General features: G+C 42.3%; 1 protein-coding gene across 1 annotated transcript; it reads right to left on the bottom strand.

Annotated features, from left to right (window-relative positions):
• Positions 1–576: 576 nt before the first annotated feature.
• ube4a (ubiquitination factor E4A (UFD2 homolog, yeast)) lies at positions 577–15,415 on the bottom strand. The gene is made up of 20 exons (XM_071520538.1): positions 15,332–15,415; positions 14,170–14,370; positions 13,773–13,949; positions 12,023–12,135; positions 11,421–11,573; positions 11,097–11,256; positions 10,723–10,925; positions 10,326–10,517; positions 7,977–8,310; positions 7,642–7,768; positions 7,115–7,422; positions 6,774–6,906; positions 6,424–6,614; positions 5,885–5,985; positions 5,069–5,182; positions 3,203–3,377; positions 2,888–3,068; positions 2,433–2,580; positions 2,097–2,254; positions 577–1,824 (listed from the first exon to the last, which is right to left on the bottom strand). The coding sequence occupies exons 2-20, from the start codon at positions 14,297–14,299 to the stop codon at positions 1,689–1,691; spliced, it is 3,234 nt and encodes a 1,077-aa protein (XP_071376639.1). The 5' UTR covers positions 14,300–14,370; positions 15,332–15,415; the 3' UTR covers positions 577–1,688.
• Between the last annotated feature and the right edge of the window lie 8,147 nt (positions 15,416–23,562).

Below are 23,562 nucleotides of genomic sequence, written 5' to 3'. Positions count from 1 at the left end.
GCAGGATAGGTGCACCAAGTCATAATGTCCCATGGCTTGGTTCACCACAAGAGGCACATGCATGACTCTTGCCCTCTAGTAATGCCAGGAATTTCACACACAGTTGCTAAGATTGTGTCAGGACATAAAAGCACTGCTGCCATAAGTTGTTTGGAAGTGACTTTGGGACAAAATATAGAAATAGTAAAGATCAGATGAAGAGTAAAATATCATTCTGACATTCATACCACAGTTTTGACAAAATATTTACATTCAGCAACTAATATTCTTGTTCTGATTCAGTAGGTGGCATTTCAAATACCAGTTTCTGACCTATATACCTATCTATATAATACATCTATATATTCAAACATAATTGTCCACTTATAAAATACAACTACTCATTGTTTGAGGTCCTCTGTTGCTGTTAATGCCATTAGCCATTTCATATATTGGTCATTAGTCATTCCATAATGCATACTGTACTGGTAAAAATACTGGTTAAAAATACTTTGCTTTTGTAAAACAATAAACCTGAGAAGATGAACTCTTCTATTATTCTGAATGAGACCATATTCATTTCTTATATAACACGCAATAGTTTTTTTTATTTCTTAATCATACTGTACATCCAAAATAATCATTTTATAATCACAATTAAAACATAAAAATATTGCATTATAATTTAACCCATGTAATCATTCAGGTGGTAGATATTCAACATACAGTATGAATGCATGCCAACAAATACATATTCTCTCCCTCACATTTTGCTCTTTTGTACAGCAATTACTTAACCCTCTGGCATTAAAAACCTTAAATCCAAAAAGCTACTCAAACAAGTATTCATCTTCTGCTGCTCGTCTCTTTCCGACTGTATTTTATATTCTACCTATAGTTCCCCGTATGCCTCAAAGGAACAAACTAACAATAATGTCATTTAAGAGTATGAAATAAGTCTGACCTTCATTCATTGACATTACTGCAAGGCTCTTGGTTTTAGGCACCGATTCCACTGATGAAGAACTGCTTGCCCACATGTTCATACATACATTATGCTTGCATAAAACAAATAAATTCAGCCCGAAATGCTAGAAGATAAATTAGTTAACCTAGTAAATGTAAATTCAAAGGAGAGTGATGACCACTGCATATAGATATAAGGTGTTTTCTGTATGAATGTGGACAAATCAAATCAGACAAGATTCCATGTTCTGCCATCAGAGTTCCCAAAAATACTTACTCTGCAGTATAAAATCTTGTTTTGGCAGACCGGCTGGTCAGTCAAGAGTTAATACAGTACATTCAACAAGTTCTGCTTAACTGATACTTCTGGCCATAGTTCTGAATGTAATAATAACAGATAATACACAGTATTCAGGGAGAGAAGGGCCAGAGGCTGTATCACCTCGCTAATGTTTACCAAAGGGCATCATGGGAGTACAACAGCTAGTTAGTATAGATTTTGAACTTGTCACCACTCTGTGGGCTCGAGTTTGCCTTGACTGTTGTCACAAATAGGGATATTCCATTGAACATGAAGGCTGCATGAAAGGCTGATGCAATGTCAATTCGGACCGGAAGAGTCTGAAGAAATCCACAGAGGCAAGCACACCATGGATTAGCCGAGAAGCAGAGGAGCGCACTAGTAGTGGGCGAGGAAAGAAAACAGGGATGCAGTCATTGTTCATCGCAGAGCGGGATCAAGGCTAGCCGCTCGGTCCCAGCTGCAGCCTCTCCTGCTTATGCTTATCCAGCCACTGTAATATCTGCTGTTTGAGTTCCTCATTTGGCCTGATCTGGTCCATGGTAAGAGGACTGCGGTTGAATGGGTCTGTCTGGTCGCTACAAGAAGAAAACAATCAATGGGTGGTTACTTGTTTGACTAATGCACACCACATCATACTTCTAAGTTGAATTTGTGATTCTGAGTAATATATCAGGATGTCTGTTAGACTAAAGACACAGACACACTCATTTCTTTGCTTAAAGGAAAGGTAATTAGTGACCATGGTAATAAAATAAAAAAAAATCGAATGGGTTATGATGTTATCCACTGGAGGTTATTCTATGCTGTAGTAAGATAGAGTTTCAGGACTTTGTAAGAAGTAACTGACCTGAGTAGATGTCTTGCTATGGTTGAGCGGTCTACTGTTACATTGGAGGATGGGAGTAGAACAGGATCCAGCATCAGGGTGGACATGATGGGGTCCAAGAACTCATCTGGGGCGTCTGAGTATGTCTCCTCTTCCTGTTGCTGTCGGTCTGCATGGGACTGAGACAGAGAGGCAGGCAGAATGATTATGTACTTTTTATCTACATGCTTTATTTCCAAAACCTTATTCCCTACTGTACATATTCTCAAAGTGGACTGCAAAACATCTATTCGTAAAACTAAATATGAATTCTAGTCGTATCTCTGGCAAAAGGATGGTTTCCAGGTCAAATTCTACCTTGATTTTGTCAGCAAGGAGTCCAAAGGACACAATCATGTCTCCAGGCTTGTTGATCTTCTTCAGGACCCGAACCGTCTGAGAGAAGAGGGTAGGAGAGTACGATCGGCCATCTTTAGGGACTGTAGCACAGAAGTTCTCTTCGTCACTGTCAAAGACAAAGAAACATTATTTATAAGTGTTTGGAAACCAGAACCGTGATTTATTATATGTACTCACAATTAAATCTATGAAACATAATACAAGGCATATTTGCAGCACTTGTGTGTATCTGCAGGTGTGTACAATAATGTGCAACTGTATTTTTTTCTTAAGAGAACATGGCACCAATCAAAAAATAAGGTATGAAACAAAGATTAAAAAGAAGACAAATATCGAACCATTAGGTTTTAAGAACACAGAACATTTTTTTTTTTTACATTTCCTTCGATCATCCATTCAGTTTGAAAACATACCCCAGGTTTAAGTAGATGGTGCAGATGTCTGAGACGAGCTGCTGGGGCTTGAAGTCAAACTCACTGAAGTCCTTGACCTTTAGGGCACCCATCTTGGGTCCCACCAGGTGCTGCAGGAAGTAGTTCAGCATGGAGATGATCCTCTCAGCCAGGAATGGGTGAACAAAGATGCCCTTGATCTCTGGGAATGAGAAAGTCAGGAAAAGGGAAAAGGACATGGTAGAGTGAGAGAAAAAAGTGAGGGAGTCATGAAAATAACCTTCAATTACATTCACTAATGAACAGGATTACATGGAATCATCCTTCCCTGCTGACCTGAGGTGAGGAAGGCCAGCGTGCCGATGGTCTCGTTGGACATGATGTTGTGGAAGCGTCCCAGCTGTCCGAACATCTGCAGGCTCGACTCTTTCTCTCTTCGGGCGTCAGGAGCCAGGCCCTCCCATTCCCCTCGATCCCGCTCCAGCTGCAGAAGCTTGATTTTACTCAGGTACTACAAAAAAAAAGAAAAGAAAAAAAAAAAGAAGAGGGAGCATTAGTATTATTTTGATAGTAAACTGAGCCCATGAAAACATCTGAGGTCAGAGAGAGACAGAGATTGTATGGTTCTGGTCTGAGTACGAAGGAAACATTACTAAGAATCAAGAAATGAAATAAAACAGGATGTAAATGAATGCCATCTCCATACACGACACTTGCATATTGCACAGAGTATTGCATATTGATAGTGGTGTAACGGACCGTAGTTGATCCGTGATCCGTACGGATCCACCCCCATGGTTCGGAACGCATATGAACCGCGGATTAATTGCAAAGTTTAACCATCATAGTGTGAAATACAGTTTTACTGCCGCTGTTACTTTTTAAAGTAATAATTCCCTAAGTCTCGATGCAGAGTTGCAGTGAAAAGATACAGACAGACAGATGCTGCTGTGTTTTACTCTGAAGCGCAATGATTGTGTAAGGGAAGAAAAAAAAAGGACGAGCGACTGATTTAAAAGCCGTCGCTCTCTCCTCCGTTGAGTGAAATCCCGTAGGCTGTGACTTGACTTCGGGCATTTTCAGTGGTGGAACTGGGAAACTGGGCATGCTTGTCATCGTTGAAATAGATCGCAAGATTGTGATGTTTATTTCAACTTCGGCAATATGCTGCCTTCCCTTCACACACAGCTCCGCTCAGAGAAGCTCCGGTCTCTCTGCCTGTCTGTGGCAGAGCCTTCAGTGTTGATAGGCTATTAATTGTGACGTGTAACCAATCAGATAGTGCTGTGGGCGGGACATTGAGCGAGACTACAGAGTGGAGACTACAGACCATCCATGCTACAGACAGAGAGAGGCGGCTGCATCAGAGCCAAAGTAGCACATTTTTAAATTAATTCAATTCAATACTACAATGTGTCTTCAATACGTCAATACTAAAAACACATACATAGGTAAATAAAATATATAAAATAAGAACAGCAAAAACAGTTATCACATTTATACATTCAAACATACATAATATAATAAAGTGCTACATTCGTTTTACAGTGCTTGTTACTTTGTGTTGCTACCTACCTACTTTTAAAGTGCATTTAACCCTTTTTTTTTTTTTTTGCTGATCCAAAAAATGATCCGATCCGTGACTCAAAACCGTGATACGATCCGAACCGTGAGTTTTGTGATCCGTTGCACCCCTACATATTGATGATGTCCATTGTCTGCCGTTTTGTTTTGTTGTTATTTTATTCTATTCTTTTTTATTGTTATTACTCTTTGTGTTCTTTTTGTATTTTTATACTTACTGTGAACACCTCAAATGTGTTACACTACAACTCAAATTTCCCCATGGGAACAATTAAATTCCTATTCTATTCTATCTATTCTAACTTTTTTGGCAAATAAGTTTTTATCAACATGGTGCTATGCAGTGACAAAATTGTTAGAAGTTTCCCTCTTTGTGTCCAGTATTGTATGTGCTCTGGTGCTTATGATAATACAGTTGAAATGCTTAAGTAGCATATACCAGCCACTAAGGACACAGTGTTCTAAAGCATTAGTATCCACCACAGCAAATTGAATAAATACGGGACAAACAGATGTGAAAATTGGTACCAATCTTCTCATTGCCCAGTGGTAACTTGATTGAGGAGCTTACTTGCCAAAAGTCGGTGTAATGAATTCCAAAATGTCTCTCAGTCTCACCTGAATAGCCTCATCCAGTAGGAAGATGGCATCATTCATCAGCAGGTTGAGGTACCGCAGGAACAGAGGGGGGTTCATGGCCTCCAGGTTCTCAGATGCATAGACGGCCAGACACTGAAACGACAGACATTCAACAAGATGAATAGCACACTGGGATAAATCTGACTGATAAATTACACTTTTGAGATATAGAATCACATGGATGTTAATTGTGTATTCTTAATTTAATTTCTTAATTATTCCTACTGAGGGTCACAGGGCTGGAGCCTATCCGAGCAGGCATTGGGCGGGGCAGGGAAACACCCTAGACAGTTTGCCAGTCCACCCCAGGGCTTACACAGATAGACAAAAGGCGCATCCTAAGGCTTTTTCACTACTCCTCCTTTCCACCTATTGCTCACTAAGGAAGGAAAGGAGTGGAGAAGAAGAGGGAGCAAGGGAAAGTGGAGGCCTTTGTACATCCTCCGCTGAAGGAGACTTCAGGAGCGGCTTCTCTTGTCTCCTTCACTATTGGGACAGCAAGATATATGGCGGTACGAACATCAATTCCTGGGTCACGGAGGAAAGGAGGTGGTAGTGAGAAAAAGGAGGAGTGTTTTTTGGAGCTTTGAGGAGCTTTGTGGAGCACCCAAACATTCACACTCTCATTCACAGCTCTTGACAATTTACAGTCTCCAAACAACCTGACTTGCATGTCTTTGGACTGTAAGAGGAAAGTCACATAAAACATGGAAGAACATGCAAACTGCCTGGCCAGGAATCCAACCCTACCCTCTTAAATTGTATAACAATATAATCTGATGAGGTATTCATTACCTTGATACTCTCTCTGTAGTTTTCTTTGCCCCACATGTACTTGAGGATGGGATACATGGGTCTTCTGTAGTTGAATTTCTGTTCAAACTGGTGAGGATCACCTGAGGGGGGAAAACCCAAATAAAATTAAGTGTGCTTCATCGCTATCTGCTGCAATCTACCATTTGTCTTTAGTTTTTTCCAATTTCTCCTCTCTTGATCTCTGGTATAAACACAGGTGCACACACTTAATCTGCATAGATCTTAACAGTTTCACCAAACCGGAAAAAGACCCGCAATTACAAAAGCCCAAAACATCCTGTGTATTTAGAAAAAACATAATATAAACCTGGATCTGAGCAGACCCTGGAAATTCAGACCCTGATTCAAATTGAACCTCTGGTCTGTCTGGTTCAAGTCCGTTCCCACAGAATAAGTCAAATAAAGGGTTTTGGTGAGACTCTGTAGTATCATTAAAGCCAAATGCCCAAAGCACCGCACAGCTGCAGCTAGCACTAGCAATAAAATATCTTATAAAACAATACAACCATGTCCCTCACCAGTGAACTCAATGTCTACGAACACAGTGATGAGTGCCTCAGCCAGCTGAGGTGCGTGTCTGTAGGTACAGAATACTCTCTCTCGCTGGAACATGATTGGCTGAGCAGCACCGGAAGCCACAGGCTCCATGTGGGGCATCACCGCCTCTAGGACTTCTGCCAGCTTTGCCCGTAAGTGTGGGTTCTTCATCCTATTGTGGAGGCAGGGTAGTAAGGTTAGGAACAATACGTGAGCACTTCAAGATGCCCTGCATCGTATAAGCCCCACTGGGCTCCACGGGTCTTCCTTTCATCACACCTGACAACTGACTACAATCGCCAACATGACACTTCAAATCTCTGTCTTGTACCTCTCTACGTTGCCCATGAAGACAGTGATGAAGTTGAGGATCTGCTCCAGACTTTCAGCAGACGACTCCAAAACCTCGTCTGCAAATCGACGCAGGAAAATGAAAAAATCTCCCAAGTTCTCCGCAAAAAACTCTGAGAGACAGAAAAGGGCATACTTATTTAATGACTGCAATGCTGAGAATATTCAACATAAATGAAAAAGTTACTGACTTCTACTAAAGTAAATATCCTTTGAGGGATTTTTCCTACATTGCATGCACAGCTGCAGTAAATTCAAAATATTTAAATTCTCTACCCCACGGCTAGGCTTTTTATTTGCCTGCATTTTTATGTGACCTACCTGGTACATAGCACAGCATACTATTCTGTAGGGAAGGCAGGGGGAAGGTGAGTGGTAAATGGTCAGTCCCCTGGTTTCCCAGGCCCAGCTGAACCAGGAGAGCAGCAGAGGAGGCTTGGAGGTTCAGGCAGCATTGCAGCATGGCAGGCTGTGTGGCTGCAGCTTTGGTAGATAGATAAACGATCATTAGACGCTCAAATTGCTCCAGGAGCTGCTCGGACATCGGGCTGCCTGTTCGCTGGGCTTCCTGCCATGTGACCTGGAGCCGGTGGAGAGACTGGTTCATCTTCACCATCTGCTCGTGGAGTCTGCACATACACATAATGCATGCAGACAGGTGCACAAACACAAAAAGAAAAGACACAAACACAGGTCAATGTTGACATATGGTGCAAACATGAGGAATATATACTATTGTTGTGGGAGCTCTGAAACTGTGCTGTCTTCAAGTGAAGAAAGTCTCCAGCTTCTCTTGAACTTCTTTATGGAAGATCTGTGCATGTTTGTGTTTTTGTGTGCGTGTGTACCTGTGGAAGCCGAGGTGCAGGGTGAGTTGTGTGAGGATGAGGTTTTCAGTCAGCAGGCTGTAGGACTGGGCAGACTCCACCGGCTGCTGAGGGGGCACAGGGATCAGACAGGTTTCCTTGTCGAGACCTGGTGCAGGAGACAGGTCCTCATTTAGTCACATAATTGAGAATGTCCTACCTGAAAATCCTACTGCCATAAATAAAACATCAAACATCAGAATTGCTGCACTAGCATTAAAACTGCTACATAAAATTAAACCGAAAACATGAATTGAAAGTGGTGAAAGGGAACAGCTGTGACTCTCTTTCACGCTCTTTTTCACAGACATATTAACCTCTGGCATGCACGTTGCGATTGCGCCTCTCTTCTTCACTCAGCTCCTTGAGGGCGCAGTAAGAGGGGTTGAAGGTGAGTAGTTTGGGCGAACGCGGCCGACAGAAGGGCTGGCACAGCTTTAGCAGCGCTGCACCCAAGTTTAGGAAGAAAGCATCTGAGGCATACATCTGGAAGAAGATCTCGGGCATTTGATTGGCCCATATCTTGGTACGGCCGGCATTGGCCTGGAGACAGCCACCCAACCAAGAGAGGAGCAGGTGGCGCGTCTCGCCGGAGCGCTGAAGCAGGTTCTTCAGGATCTGGTGCAGCTTGTCGTGGAACTGGCCCATAAACTGAACAACAAGGGGAGTAAAGATCATTAGCTCTATACAATGTCACTAATACATTTGCAACGTGCACATCCTTGCATAGTTACAAGCTCGAAAGACAAACTCTGACAAATCCCTGCCCTTTTCCTCAGCAGCCCTCCCTTTCTTTTTGCAGGATGGTCTCCATTATGGTACGCCAGCTACGAGTTAGGGGGATGAAGGCTGCATAAATAACTTCTGTATCCAAGTAAAGAAGTTGTGAACAAACCAGCAAGGTCATGATGTACTACTTTCAGACACAATTTACTATTCATGAGCTAAAATGAGCTATAGACAAATGGAGATTTATTTGGGTGAGCTGGATCTGAGAGTTTTGCTCACCATGCTACCATTGATGATTTATAAATGAGTGCAGGCAGGCCCAATATTCTGTCAGTGCCCTACTTATTTGCTCAATACTTCATGTAGAAAACCAATTTTCTGATTGTCATACCCCTTTAAAGTAATTCCTCCATGTAATAATTTAATTAATTTTCAACAATAATGGTTTGGTGAAGCACTGACTTAAATGCATTCTTTATTTCACTTCAGCACATTGCAATGTATGTTGAAACACATGTTCATCAAGAAGTGTTTTTTCTTTTGAATTTTATGACTGGAAGTCCTATTTTTATTCTAGCTGGCTTGACACTGTTGCATACTAGATATGTCAGCGCTTAAAAGGCCAAATGCCAAAAATCTTCCCAGAAGATCTCCATATTTTAGCAGAAGAGGTAATGGCACATAATGCAAAATTGTTTCAAAAAGACATGAGGATTATTCATAAAAACCACAGTATGAGCGGAGGTCCAGGGACATCAATTCAATAAAGACTAAACTATGTCCCTGCAAATCATTTGCCAGCAAAACTTCCAAACCCACTTACTATATCCATTACATTTCTGGAAACAAAGTGGAGCAGTGAGTGATGATTGACAATAAATTATTATTTGATCAATGTAATAAAATATTAAACACACAGCTTATAGGAACATTGGTCCTGAATGCTCCCCTGATGTCATTTTTTTTTAGATATAGCTCTCCATTACAATGATAAAAACGACAAGATCTAAATTGGACTCACTTAGGGTAAAGGATGGCAAGTACTGCACCTTGCCAAACTCACATAGAGTGATTTCTTATTCTTAAAGGTTTATTAATGGGCAAGTCTAAATATACCATCTGACTAGAGCTGGTGGTATTTTTTGCACTGCAGTATTCTTTTATGAATCATTTACGGGACATGCAAATGGTCAAAAGATGGTGATGGCGGTGCTGCAAAAACACAAATGGTAAAACTAACCACATAATTCACAATTTGGAATAAGAAAACATTCCATCATGATTCTCTCAGCCCCTAATGTCAGTGAGTTTTATGAATATTTGAGAATATACCAAAGATATGGCATAAAGTTGGGGTTGTACAGAACTTTTCTGAAGAACCATTTTTTTGTGTGTAGTCCTCAGTATTTTATATTGAAGTGCAACATATTTTCTTTATGTCTAGCTGTGACCAATATAGGTTTATCTGTTGGTCTGTACCAAAAATTAAAAAAAATGTTGTGCTTGATTTCATCAACTATTTCTATTGATCCTGAACTCACATTGACATGAGTGATCATCTATATCTATTGATCCCAAAGTCACACTGAAATCAATGTGTCTCCCTGAATGAGGTTACTTTATTATAAAAATGAAATTATTATTATTGCATGTTTGCACAATACTCTTTGTGAATATTCATGCTTTTCACTAAATCTGCTTGACTGCTGTTGGCAGCTCACCTCAGTTTAGTCAAGGGAAAAAATACATCTCATGCCAAAAAAAATTGCATACCACTGATTCAAATTCATAATAAAAAAGTATTAAATGATTGTTTATTTAAACGACTCCATATCGTTCCAATCTAGCTCCAATTTAATTCAGCCGCAGCTGGTGTTTCTTACAATGAAAAAATGTCAAACAAAACAACAACCTCAAACTAAAGAGCATCTGTTCACCTGGTGGATGTTGGCCTCCTGGACCTTTGTCTCCTGAGCACTGGAACGGGAGGGGTTGAGGAAGTAGCCGTGTCCCTCCACTACACCTGGGGTTTTCAGCAGGCAGGAGATACTCAGCACTGCCCCCAGGAGGCTCTTCTGGTACTGCAAACCATTAGCTGGGTCTTTGGGCTGGATGTGTTCCACCAACACCTACGAGCAGAGGAGAAAATGAAAAAATGTGGTGAAGTGTGGGAAGGATTTGACATTTTTGGGCACTGAAATCACATAAACTTGAAAGTTGGATAGTAGTCTGAAGGTCAGGTTACCACTATGAAATGTTATGTGATTTCTCAATATTACTGATGCTGTCATTTAGTTCTTTCCTGTAACAACTGCAAGCAAAATGTCTCCTGACCTTGGCAATATCTTTTTGGTGGCTGAAGTAGAGCAGCACATCTAGGTAGGAGTAGAGGAGAGGCTGGCACAGGTCCAAGTCTTTGATGCGCCCCTGGAAGATATCAAGGACTGGTACTACCACTTCCCCGAAGGTACGCACCTCCTGGTCAGAGAGCAGGCCAGCAATGACCTCCTCCACAAACTCCACCACCTCCTCTGGTTCTGAAATGCAGTGAAAAGAGGTTACAACTTTATCAGAGATCGAGTAGAGAAAACTAGAGGAGAGGCCACCAAAGACAACATATAAACATACAAGACAAAAGTGAAAGTGAGAGGAATTTAAAAAAAGAGAACATAAGAATAGAATCTAATTTAGCCCAATCCAGGACCTACGTGCTCCACTGACGCCCTCCAGCAGCAGGTCCAGAAGCTGTTCGTAGACGTTCTGGGTGATGTAAATCTCTGGGGTGAGCAGAACCGTCCGCGTGTTCGACACTGTCAGGTTCTTACAGCGCACAGCAAACGGCAGCAGCTTCTCTGGTACTTTTGTCACCTGGTGCACAGATTATGAAGAAATAAGGTTATTCCTGTGTTCCAATTACCAGGATTATCCACATTTAGTGAGAAATACACAGAAGGTGATCTCTGAACAGCATTCTTTAAAAATAGTTACAATAAAGTGCTAAAATTACAAAGGAATGTAGGTAAAGCTCTCACCTCTTCCTTGGCTCTCTGGTAGCAAGCATACAGGTAGGGGATGGCACATTTCTCTCCAGCATCCCGGTCAGCAGACAGGTTAACAGCACTGCAGGAGGTCATGTAGATAAGGTGGTTTCCCGGGTCTAGTAGCAGCAGACGGTTAAATAGAGCCTGCAGGGCAGAGAGAAATATCACAGGCAGAACTCGGTCAGTATAAAAACATCCTGTTCATTTGCGTAGTTTGTTGTGCTGCTGATTTAACTGTTAGGTGGCTCACCCACACATTTTTTTATAACCATCTAAAATAGAATGTAAAATAATGAAATCCAGAAACCCCATGCCATCCCCAAACATTTTGTATCTACTCCTTACATAAGGCTTCTTAAAAAGTTCCAACAGCATTGCTTCCTTGCATCTGAATGTATTCTGAACCTGTTTGTTCCTAAACGTTGCTCTTGGAGTTTTTTATAGAGACCCATCCCTTCTCAAATTTTACCAGTTGTTTAGTGCTTTACTGAGGAGAAACAAACAAGACATTGGAAGAAAGGAGTGGTGACATATTCCTGTCAAACCGCAGCTGACTGTGGATATTTATCACTACAAGACTGATGACATTCAACCTGTTCTATGTTGTCCATGTCCAGCCAGTCCTGTCCGTCCAGGTCTGCAGCCATCTCCTCCAGGTACACACAGCGAGGAGGGATCCCATTATCTCCTCTCAGACCGGGATCACCTAAGGGTGACAATGAAACCAGGGTGCATAAAATAAATCAGCTCAAATCATAGCTCAAAATAACAAAACATGAAGCTAAAAGCAATCCAAGCACAAATATGGGAATAAATGCACTTGGGAAATAAATAAACCCAACATTAGAATTATGTTACCTAGGGTACAGAAGGATTAAATTCACAGCATGTATGGAAAACCTGAGGTACAAAATAAATTACTTGTGCCTGTTATTTACTTCGCTCAGGTTTATTTCAGACAGACTCAGGTGGTCAAGGGATTCATCAGAGGGCTTTGAAAACAGAGGGACTATCACTCTCCATTTCCAGATCATCATGACTCATCTCCAAGCAGTCGCACTCGTCTCAGCGGTGAGCAGCCGCAGCCAGCTCACCACTGGCCTAGGTCTCTGTATTGTCTAAAAGGGTGGTGAGTCATTTGTTGCTTACTGGAAACTTCAAATTGCACTTTCAAGATGGACTGCACTCCAACACCACTAAGAACAATAGATGAGACTAGGCTGCTATTTAAGACCAACAGTTTTACATCATCAGGCACGTTTCTGTCAGTCTGACTGAGGCTGATGAGAGGGAGGAGGAGGTGGGAGTATTCCTTGACGACATGAACACAGACAGGCAGTGGATACTTTAAAACATGGATCAATCAGTCACTCTGCTGCAATTGATTCCATCATGAAAGCAACTGTGACTGCTCAGCCTGTAGCTTAAACAAGCATTAGTTACACTCTACACCTTCTACTTATCCAGCCTGAGTGTAAATACAGGGTAATGGAGGTGGGTGTCGCTGTATTTGGTGTTGAAGGGGGCCATTCTGGGACGCAAGAAACCACTGCTGAGCCTTCTGGAGCTCTCGTGGGTCTAATTCAATCTGAAACATCGGTGATGGGAGGTGCCCACTTGATAACCCCACTGACATACACGCACTCACACACTCACTATTATAGTGACCATTTGTGGGTTTGACATCTGAATCAGGCTTCTGTATGAATGCCCACCTTGGATTATGTGTGTACTGGTAAATCTGCATTTATCAACCGAAAATACTGAAAAACCGAGAAAGAGTAGTGGCTGACAGACCAGGACACTTTTATGTGATAGTGTCACAAGGCATAAAACTTGAGAGAATGGTATGCAACATTAATATGCATCATTGTAGCCTACAAATGACAAAACAGAATGATGGCACTATAAAATGCCTTGCCTGCTGTGCAATATGAAATTCACTCTTGTGGAATGTGTTTCTGGAGTGTAAACAGTATGTGGTTATAATTAGTCTACAGTCCAATACAGCTTTTATTTAAAACAGGTTTCATTAAAATAGACCTATAATATGATAGCCCTGAGTCAATATCAGTCATCCTTCTAGCCTGGGTACATGTTTATCCAACACAAAATAGGCTTAGGGACTACAGCCCAAGCCAATCTGTGTCTGATCCAAAACATATGAAAATCTCTGTCATAACTACAAAGCTTTATGGAAAACAGGTTTGACAGCACTCGTCCCAAAAATGTAAGATCAAAATTAGGCACAGCTTGCCGCTCCACATTCTACATAATGGCCTAACTCGCAGCCTCTGTCTCAGTTTCAAGATGAAAGTCTGACATTTTTTTCCTTTGACTCACTGTTGTCCAGTGTGATGAGAAATATCCGCTGGATCATGTGATTGACATTGAGCTGTTCACACAGCTCTTGGCGGGAGCGGAACGAGCGGCTGATCTCTGCCACCGAGTCGTCATTGTCATCGATGCTGTCCGACACAGAGTTCTCTGACTCCGACTGGCTCTCTCCTGAGTCCTCCACTGCAATACAGGACACACAAGTTAAGTATGGATCCACATGGATTAATTAAAGCCAGAAAAGTTTTATCACGGGCTACACTGGCCAATAAAAGACCACAGCTGCTTCTCTAGCCTTGAGATTATGTCATAAATTGTATTATAAGACCCCTGGGCCTGACCAAATAAGCACTGGCTGTAGCTGTTAGTATTGGCTTGCAGAGGATCTGACAACTGTACTCACATGGTGGTTCAGCAGACAGCTGCTGTGGTTTCTGGCCTGATGCAAACTGCTTGGCATCAGCCAGTGAGCTGAAGAGGGCAGCGAAGGGGTTGCAGGAGATGTTCTGGTTGTTGTTGCCCTGGTCAGTCATCTCACTAGGGCTCCACACTCACTCCATTCAAGATAATTCTGCTGCTGTTTCTGGGGCCCAAGATCCTGGCCCTGGGGAGAAATACAGAGACATCATAGAAGAGGAAATAGAAGACAAAAGTACAAGAAATGTAACTGCAATAATCAAGTCAGGGATTAGTGAGCATGCACAAAGATTTTGCATACACCATATCATCACCATTGTGATTATCCCCATAATTATCATCATCATTCCTCCTCCCCCTATCATTCAACACACAGACACAGCTAACCTCCACACCTCATCATTAACAGCAAGCTAGCTGATCATTATCACTTTGTACAACATTGTCTGGAAGTAGTGCCTCTAGATTGTTACACATCCTTGTTTGATTGCTTTCAGCAAATTCGCTACTTAGCAGTAAAATTTGCCACGAGTATGCATGGCATTCTCTCTTAATTTCCGTCTAAGTTATGGGAGAGTGAGTTTTAAAGCCGGCATTTTATTGGAAAAAGGTGATTATCGGTTGGATACACGCTGAAATAAGGAACGGACTCTAACGATTTGTATGTTCTACGTTCTATGCATTTTTCCCGGTTGACGTGACATTCTCTTCAGTGCAAAAGCGGAACGGTGTATACCGGGACTGACTGTCACTAACGTTTACCATATGCTTGCTAACCTCCTTAGCGGCTTTAGAGCAACTTTGTTGTATCGATGTCCACCTTACAGTCAATACCCTGCAGTAATAATTCATAAGGGAATCTGTAGAGCTAGCTAACTAGCTAGCCAGTGTTTAGCTCATCTAAATGTGCTAGGTGTCACCTGTTAAGCACGTTAGTAGTAACTCTGGTCGTAGCCTAGCACTAGTAGTAGCAGCGTTAGCTAGATACTTAGCTAGCTAGCAGGGTTAGCTAACGTGTAGAACAGCAAGCTAAGCTGTCATGGGGTCAACGCGGCTGCATTTCAACATTATTTCCATCGACTACTTTAATGACCGAATGCATTATTAATCTACAGCATATACACAGCCGACAAAGAGTGGTGTCGTACCTGTTAGATGAGTAAAAATGTGTGTTTTGAAAGAAAGAAAATTGCTTCTACGAAACCTACAAGCAGTTCCTCAGTAAATAGAAATTGTAAACGTCATCAATATGAGACGGGGCAATTGCTTTTCTTTCTCCTCTCCTCAACTGTACATCCCAAACTTCCAAAACACCCAAAACATATTGAAAGACTTAATTTTATGGTTGGAAGTAGACATAGCCTACTGCAAATCCCTGTAAGAATATTATGGGGTGTTTTTGTTTGGGAAACAATATAGGATTACAACATTTGTTTTGTGGTTTATGCATATGTGCCCCAATTCTGGATGGACATTTCGTTGTGGCTTCATCTTAAAATGCTCTTAAGTATTAATTAATGGTATCATAATCATTGTAAGAAAATTAAGGAATTTAGAATGTTGTGTGAATATCCGTTATTAATGTATTAATAAATATTAATTGCAAAACGTGTTACATGTTTGCAGGGTCTGAGTAATTTAGTAAATTATTATTAATTAGTACACTTAATTACTGTAATTATTAATTAACAGTAGTATTATGTTCCTTTTAGGGGATACAGACTTGACTCAGCTGCTCCATAAGAAAATTGGTGAGAACCTGGCCGTTATTTCTCTGGATTAGATACCAGACTACAGTAGATTTCTGTACTCCAGCAGTCAATCCAGAACATCGCTGGTGTATGCCAGAAAAAGCAGGATATCAAAGATGGATATCAAAGATCTTCAGTCTTTTGTGGGCAGGGTTATACTGAAAAAGTCTACAGATTCATCAAAAACTTACTGGCCCAAAAATAACATTTATATTTGCCTGCACTTGCATACCTTGAAGAACTCCAACACACACATCAACATGTGTCATCATGTCATATCTGTTTCTTTAAGGCCAGTTCCATTTTCTGCGATGTCTCAGCTGTGAGATCTACAATGCAGGAGTCATTTCAGTAGCTCTCCGCTGCTCTGTGCTTCACCCTTGAACCTTGAACCCTGTGGCAATAAAGTCAAACCAAACCACTGTGGTCGTCCACAGTACGAGGGGAGTTGGACAGCATCCAGGATAAACTCCCCCTGCACAACCTATTATCATTTCAGCTATATCAACTTAATAATCTTATCTCTAAAGTTTGTCCCTAATGGCATAGAAAAGAGGCTATCTCAGTGATTCCTCATTTGCTGTGCTAATACGATCCAGCAGGGGGCAGCAGCAGACCCTGCAACTCTGAACCTCTGTGAACCTGTCAAGCCAGAGAGATGCTTGGTGATTCATTACTGGAGATGTCTCTGCAGTTTTGATGCATGGCCCTCTGCACTGTTCTGAAGCACTGACATCTGCATTCAACTGTCCTCCAGCATGGACACACAACACACACAACTCTTTCAGTGGACTGTGGGGTGGGAAGGGCAGCACGGGCTGCTACCTGTGACAATGAAAACAGTCAAACTGCGATGACAAGAAGCATCTTCATCAGGGTATTTATGAAAACTAAGACTAAAACTAGGCTCCTTTTTGCCTTAATGCCGATTGGTTTAGCTTGGATTTGAAGCAAGACAGAGACAGAAGTTCCAGTTCATGCACTTTTTTCTGTTTGTTTTTTTTAGTAAGGGGGTTACAGAGGCACAGATCTGTTTCACAGTCTTGGATGAAGTTACATGAATGTTTGGAGGTATGGTTTATAAGAGAAAAGAAAAGTAATTAGACAAATCGAAACCATGGATATGCAGGAATGCAATAAAGTAGTAATAATTATGTTATAACTATGTAATAACATTGATCACCAGTTGACATTGAATCACAGACTGCTCCAAAAAATCTAGGGTTTTACACCTGGTGAGCTACATATCATGATAGCATCATAAATCTGCCAGAATATATACTGTTGTCCCCAGAAAATCACAGTAGGTAAAGTCTGTCTCTATGGAGGACCACAATAGTCACAATTAAATAAATGTGTCAGTGAAATAAATAATTACATAAATAAATACATAAATACATAAATAAATTAATAATTGATCTATTGTTTTCTTTTAATTTAAAAATTATTAAATAATATTATTTCATAATTGTTGTTTTCATAATAACATGACTATTTTTAATTTATTTAATTTTTATTTCATAAAAACGTTTTTATTTTTCAAATGGCTTTTATTTTCAATTATATGATGATATTCAGAATTACATTTTTCAAAATGGTCCTTTTATTTACCTTTTTCTTTTTTCATTGCCCCACTTTTTATTTCATAATAACACTTTTCATTTCATAATCTCACTTTTCATAATGTCTCAGCCGTGTGTTAATCAAAGTGAATGGGCCGAGATCTATTTGCCGATTGGGTAATCCTTTGCAATCGATTCTTTTTCCTGGCTCTGAGGCTGGTCTTGCCCTATGGGCCAAATGACGTTAAAAAAGTCATAATATTACAATATGACTGATGGAGACTTAATTCAGGCAGTAAAGGTAATCCATCACTGAACGAGAGGCTGCCAATTGCGTTTTGCAAAATTGCTTCAGAACGATAATATCAGGCTATAAATCTTTACATTTTTAAAGAAGTTCCATTCACGGTTTCATATTAGTGGTCAGATGCACTGCAAGAGCTAAGGCAAGACAGACTTACCACCGTTTTCTACTTGTAAACAAATATACCGCTTCCGGGTCATTACATGTCCAATTTCTGGATTTTCCACTCCAAAATAGAATTTTTAACCACTAGAACACAACAAATACAATTTAAATCTAGAGTCAATCTGATTAAAGTTTTGGTCGGTCAGTCGGTTCCATGCAACACATGCAATGAGTCATATTTTGGGCTCAAACATATGGCAGAGTCGTACACTTTTATTTTAACACAATACGTTCTTCAAACACAAAATGTTTTATGGTTTAGTATAATAGCCTCTTACTGTAATGTCTGACAAGGTTGGAGAACACTTTGGGAGGGACCGTGCTTACATGCAGAACATGTCAAGATCCTTGATATTCTTAGGTGTGCGCTTGTGGACTGCTTCTTCACTTCAGACTGCAGATTTTCACTAGGGTTCTGGAGACAAGATGGCCGTTGCAAAACATCGATTTTGTGCTCCCACAACCATTTTTGTGATGATTTTGATGTATGATTGGGATCGTTGTCTGGCTGAAAGGTTCTTCCACGGCCAAGTCTCAACCTTGTGGCAGAGGCAGCCAGGTTTTGGGCTAAAATATCCTGATACTTAATGGAATTCATTATGCCATCGATCTTAACAAGAACTGGACCACTAGCAGTAAAACAGCCCCAAAGCATCAAAGATCCTCCACCATATTTCATCGTGGGCATCTGGCGCTTTTCCTTGTATGCAGTCGTCTTTTGTCGCCAAACAAATGGTGTGCATGGCCAAAAAGTTCCATTTTGGTCTCATCTGACCACAACACACTATTTCAATTGTAGTTCCAGTGATGCTTGGCAAAGTTCAGGTGCTTCAGTTTATGGGTTGCACTCAGTAAGGGCTTCTTTCCTGCAACCCTTCCAAAGAGATTGTTGACATGGAGGAGACGTCTAACTGTTGATTTTGACACTTGATAACCTCAGTGTTCCACTCAACTGTGCAGTTGTGAAACTGTGATCCTTGGGTTCCTCTTTGCCTCCCTCATCATCTTCCTCCCTGTTCGTGGGGGCAATATGCACATGCAACCTCTTCCTGGTGAATTTGCAACTGTTCCAGATTTCTAAAATGTTTTGATTATTGCCCTGACTGTGCTTAGTGGTATTTCAGCTCTTTGATTTTCAACAAAGTGATGGATGACAAATGGATTTTACATGTGTGCAACCTCATATTTTGACCCCAGTGAAACATGAAATGATGAAAGCAATACAGTTTCTGGACTCTGAGATCAATAAAAAAAAATAGAATTGTATTTATTTTATACAAAAAAAATTGCGCTTTTTCATGAAGGGTGACAATAATTCTGGAGTTGACATATGTATCATGCAATGATAGTTTCTGAATTTTACAATGCATCAATTCACAGTAAATGAAAAAAAATTGACTGACATGGAATGATTGCAATGCAACACTGAATTTATTTTTGCAGTGGGATTTCAGTTCAGTTTCTCTGTTTTCCTCAGTGTTTGGAACAGCCAATGGAAGATGCGTCTGACTCTGTTCTTCTTCTTCTTGGTCTTTTTGATCTCTGAAAAATAAAAGAGGACAATAAATGCCTCAGTTCATCTTGATGGAAGTAGACATGAGCTACAGTGTGAGCGGACCTAATGAAGAACACCTACCTGATGTGGTGTCAGAGGATTGTTGCACCTCCTCCTTCTCCTCAGTGCCAACCAGGCTGCTGGTCAAGCCTTCCTGGACTGGAGTAATGGCAGGAGCTTCAGTAGGGAGGGACAGAGAAACCAGAGGTGCTTCAGTACGGAGGCTCAGAGGAACCACAGGAGCTTCAGTAGGGAGGCTCAGAGGAACCACAGGAGCTTCAATAGGGAGGCTCAGAGGAACCACAGGAGCTTCAGTAGCGAGGGTCAGAGGAACCACAGGAGCTTCAGTAGCGAGGGTCAGAGGAATCACAGGAGCTTCAGTAGGGAGGCTCAGAGGAACCACAGGAGCTTCAGTAGGCAGGCTCTGAGAAACCACAGGAGCTTCAATAGGGAGGCTCAGAGGAACCACAGGAGCTTCAATAGGGAGGCTCAGAGGAACCAGAGGAGCTTCAGCAAGGGTCAGATGAACCACATCAGCTTCAGTAGCCAGGGTCAGAGGAACCAGAGGAGCTTGAGTAGGGAGGCGCAGAAGAACCACAGGTGCTTCAGTTGGGAGGTGCACAGGAACCAGAGGAGATTCAGTAGGGAGGCTCAGAGGAACCAGAGGAGCTTCAGTAGGGAGGCTCACAAGAACCACAGGAGCTTCAGTAGGGAGGCTCACAAGAACCACAGGAGCTTCAGTAGGGAGGTTCAGAGGAACCACAGGAGCTTCAGTAGGGAGGCTCAGAGGAACCAGAGGAGCTTCAGTAGCGAGGAGAGGAACCAGAGGAGCTTCAGTAGGGCGGCTCAGAGGAACCACAGGAGCTTCAGTAGCAATGGTCAGAGGAACCAGAGGAGCTTCGGTAGGGAGGCTCACAGGAACCACAGGAGCTTCAGTAGGGAGGCTCAGAGGAATCAGAGGAACCAGAAGAGCTTCAGTAGCATGGCTCAGAGGAATCAGAGGAACCAGAGGAATCAGAGGAGCTTCAGTAGTGAGGCTCAGAGGAACCACAGGGGCTTCAGTAGGGAGGGTCAAAGGAACCACAGGAGCTTCAGTAGGGAGGCTCAGAGCAACCAGAGGAGCTTCAGTAGCGAGGCTCAGAGGAACCAGAGGAGCTTCAGTAGGGAGGCTCAGAGGAACCACAAGGCCTTCAGTAGGGAGGCTCACAGGAACCACAGGAGCTTCAGTAGGGAGGCTCAGAGGAACCAGAGGAGCTTCAGTAGGGAGGCTCACAGGAACCACAGGAGCTTCAGTAGCGAGGGTCAGAGCAACCAGAGGAGCTTCACTAGAGAGGCTCAGAGGAACCAGAGGACCTTCAGTAGGGAGGCTCACAGGAACCACAGGAGGTTCAGTAGGGAGGCTCACAGGAATCACAGGAGATTCAGTAGGGAGGATCAGAGGAACCACAGGAGCTTCAGTAGGGAGGATCAGAGGAACCACAGGAGCTTCAGTAGGGAGGCTCACAGGAACCACAGGAGCTTCAGTAGCGAGGGTCAGAGGAACCAGAGGAGCTTCAGTAGGGAGGTTCAGAGGAACCAGAGGACCTTCAGTAGGGAAGCTCACAGGAACCACAGGAGGTTCAGTAGGGAAGCTCCCAGGAACCACAGGAGGTTCAGTAGGGAGGCTCACAGGAACCACAGGAGATTCAGTAGGGAGGATCAGATGAACCACAGGAGCTTCAGTAGGGAGGCTCAGAGGAACCAGAGGAGCTTCAGTAGGGAGGCTCACAGGAACCACAGGAGCTTCAGTAGCGAGGGTCAGAGGAACCAGAGGAGCTTCAGTAGGGAGGCTCAGAGGAACCAGAGGACCTTCAGTAGGGAAGCTCACAGGAACCACAGGAGGTTCAGTAGGGAGGCTCACAGGAACCACAGGAGGTTCAGTAGGGAGGCTCACAGGAACCACAGGAGCTTCAGTAGGGAGGCTCACAGGAACCACAGGAGCTTCGGTAGGGAGGATCAGAGGAACCAGAGGAGCATCAGTAGGGAGAGTCAGAGAAACAACAGCAGAGTCCATTTCTGGGCTTGGTGTTGTGTCCTCTTCCAGGCTGGGCTCTTCGCTCAAATCTCCATCAAGGGGGGTGGAGTTCACGGCTCCATCCACTACAGCTGGCTGGGTGGAATCATCTAGTTCCACCTAAAGAGGGAGAGAAGCCGTTTGAATTTTAGAAAATATTTTTTTTCTTTTTTACTATACAGTATCTTATCCAGCTACTTGATCACACATCTGCGCAGGTCTTCTTACCTCTTTGGAGGTCAGCACTTCCATGTGTTTCTGTGGCTCGAACATCACACAGATTTCCCCCACTGTGATGTCAACGATCCTGGTCAGCAGCTCAGGCCCAAAGTGGTTCAGCTCTTCCAGCAGGACGTCTGGAGTGTACTTCTCTCTGACCTTGTTCTGGATAGAAAGGACCTTCTCATCCCGGATGGAGTGGGAGAAGGTGGCCTGACGGTCCGTGGAGGTCAGAGAGGCGGAGAGCTTATCCTCAACGGCCTTCGTGAGTCCAACGGCCAGGTCACTGAGCTGCAGCGGGGGTACGGACAAGAGACTCGCCGGATTAATCCAGAATCCCTGCAGCACTTTGGGCACAACCAGCATCACCACTTTGTGGGGGCCGAGGAGGCTGGAGCTGGGCCGCTGCTTCTCTATCAGGCTCCTGATGGCTTTGTCAGCCAGACAGACGATCTGAGGGTCTCTGACGATAAGACATGCTCAAAATGAGTTGAAATACATATTTTCTGAAAAGACACAATTTCCCCACGGTAATCATTCAAGTTTCATCTTATCTCATAAATGTGACTTACTGAAAACAAGGACTGTTGGCTTCAGGTGAGTTGAGCACAATCCGGGCTAAAAACTCAGTAACCATCAGTTTCATGCTGATGTTCACCTCCCACATCTGAAACAAGAAATGGGATGCACCATTACGATTTGACATATTTACAGGATCAATCTAGTGTTATGTAATAATTTACTCCAAACTGAGTCTTTTCATGATCTTGGTCTTACCAGTGTGAGGAGAGGCTGGACACTTTCATCAAAACCCTCCAGTTCAAACCTCCACAATCTTCAAATGGAAAGAAAACAGAAGGTTCATCTTAACTGTTGCTCTATTTTCTTCTCACTAGTAACAGACTAGCTTAAAGGAATAGTTCATCCAAAAATGAAAATTCAGTCATTATCTACTCATCCCCATGCCAGTAGAAAATCAGGTAAAGTTTGTTAGTCCATACAACAGATGGACAGACAGACAGAGTTAAAAAAAATAATGGAAAATAACCATAAAATGGCTCCATGCAGCTCTTACAGCATAATCCAAGTCTCTTGAAGCCAAAAGATCCCAAAGGGACTTGAAAAGACTGACATTTACACCATTATTTAGCTGAAATCGCCACTCTAGCTGTTGATTTAAAAAAACGTCACGTTTGCATGCACCCTGGCCTCGATAGGTAAGACTAGCTTGAATTACCAGAAACAAGACTTCCGGTTTGGCCGTTTAGCCTTCCAAATAAAAGAGCTTTTAAAATAAAAAATAGAAATACTGTTTTAAAGCAATTACTTTGTATTTAATTGTCAAACTCAATAAGTTTGCTTTCATAATAATAATGAAACATGCCATAAAATGTGCCATTTTTAACTACGCTGCATGTATTACACTGTGGAGAATACAACAGAACAGAGACTAAGGTGGACATCAAACATTAAACCAATTTTCTACTGGCATGGGGGTGAGTAGATAATGACTGAATTTTCATTTTTGGGTGAACTATTCCTTTAACATGAGCAGAGTTGATGATAGATTGAGTGGTGGACTGTCTGTATGTGTCTCAGTAAGTCTCACCGCTCCCTGAAAGATTTCTTGCCCTGCTCCACCAGCCAGTCAGTCATGTCCTCAGCTGTCAGCTCAGATGGGACCTGCTTTTGTTGCTGACGCCTCAAAAACTGCACCATCATTTTTTTCTACAAGACAATAGAAAACATCAGGTGTCCTCATGTATAATC

The sequence above is a fragment of the Centroberyx affinis genome, unplaced genomic scaffold (assembly GCF_046629955.1).
Source record: "Centroberyx affinis isolate AG114_WGS23_722 - 3 ecotype Tasmania unplaced genomic scaffold, CSIRO-AGI_Caff_v1 ptg000807l_1, whole genome shotgun sequence".
In the NCBI taxonomy this organism is placed as follows: domain Eukaryota; kingdom Metazoa; phylum Chordata; class Actinopteri; order Beryciformes; family Berycidae; genus Centroberyx; species Centroberyx affinis.
Note: the sequence above shows the minus strand (reverse complement) of the source record. Positions and strands in the feature narration are given on the sequence as shown.

What these genes read in the sequence shown, in the direction of transcription:
- ube4a (XM_071520538.1), bottom strand. Translation starts at nt 14,299, where the DNA reads ATGACTGACCAGGGCAACAACAACCAGAACATCTCCTGCAACCCCTTC. An exon ending in TTCATGGGCAACGTAGAGAG is followed by an intron (nt 6,615 to 6,773) that starts GTACAAGACAGA and finishes CCTCCACAATAG; the next exon opens with GATGAAGAACCCACACTTAC. An exon ending in CGTAGACATTGAGTTCACTG is followed by an intron (nt 5,986 to 6,423) that starts GTGAGGGACATG and finishes TTCCCCCCTCAG; the next exon opens with GTGATCCTCACCAGTTTGAA.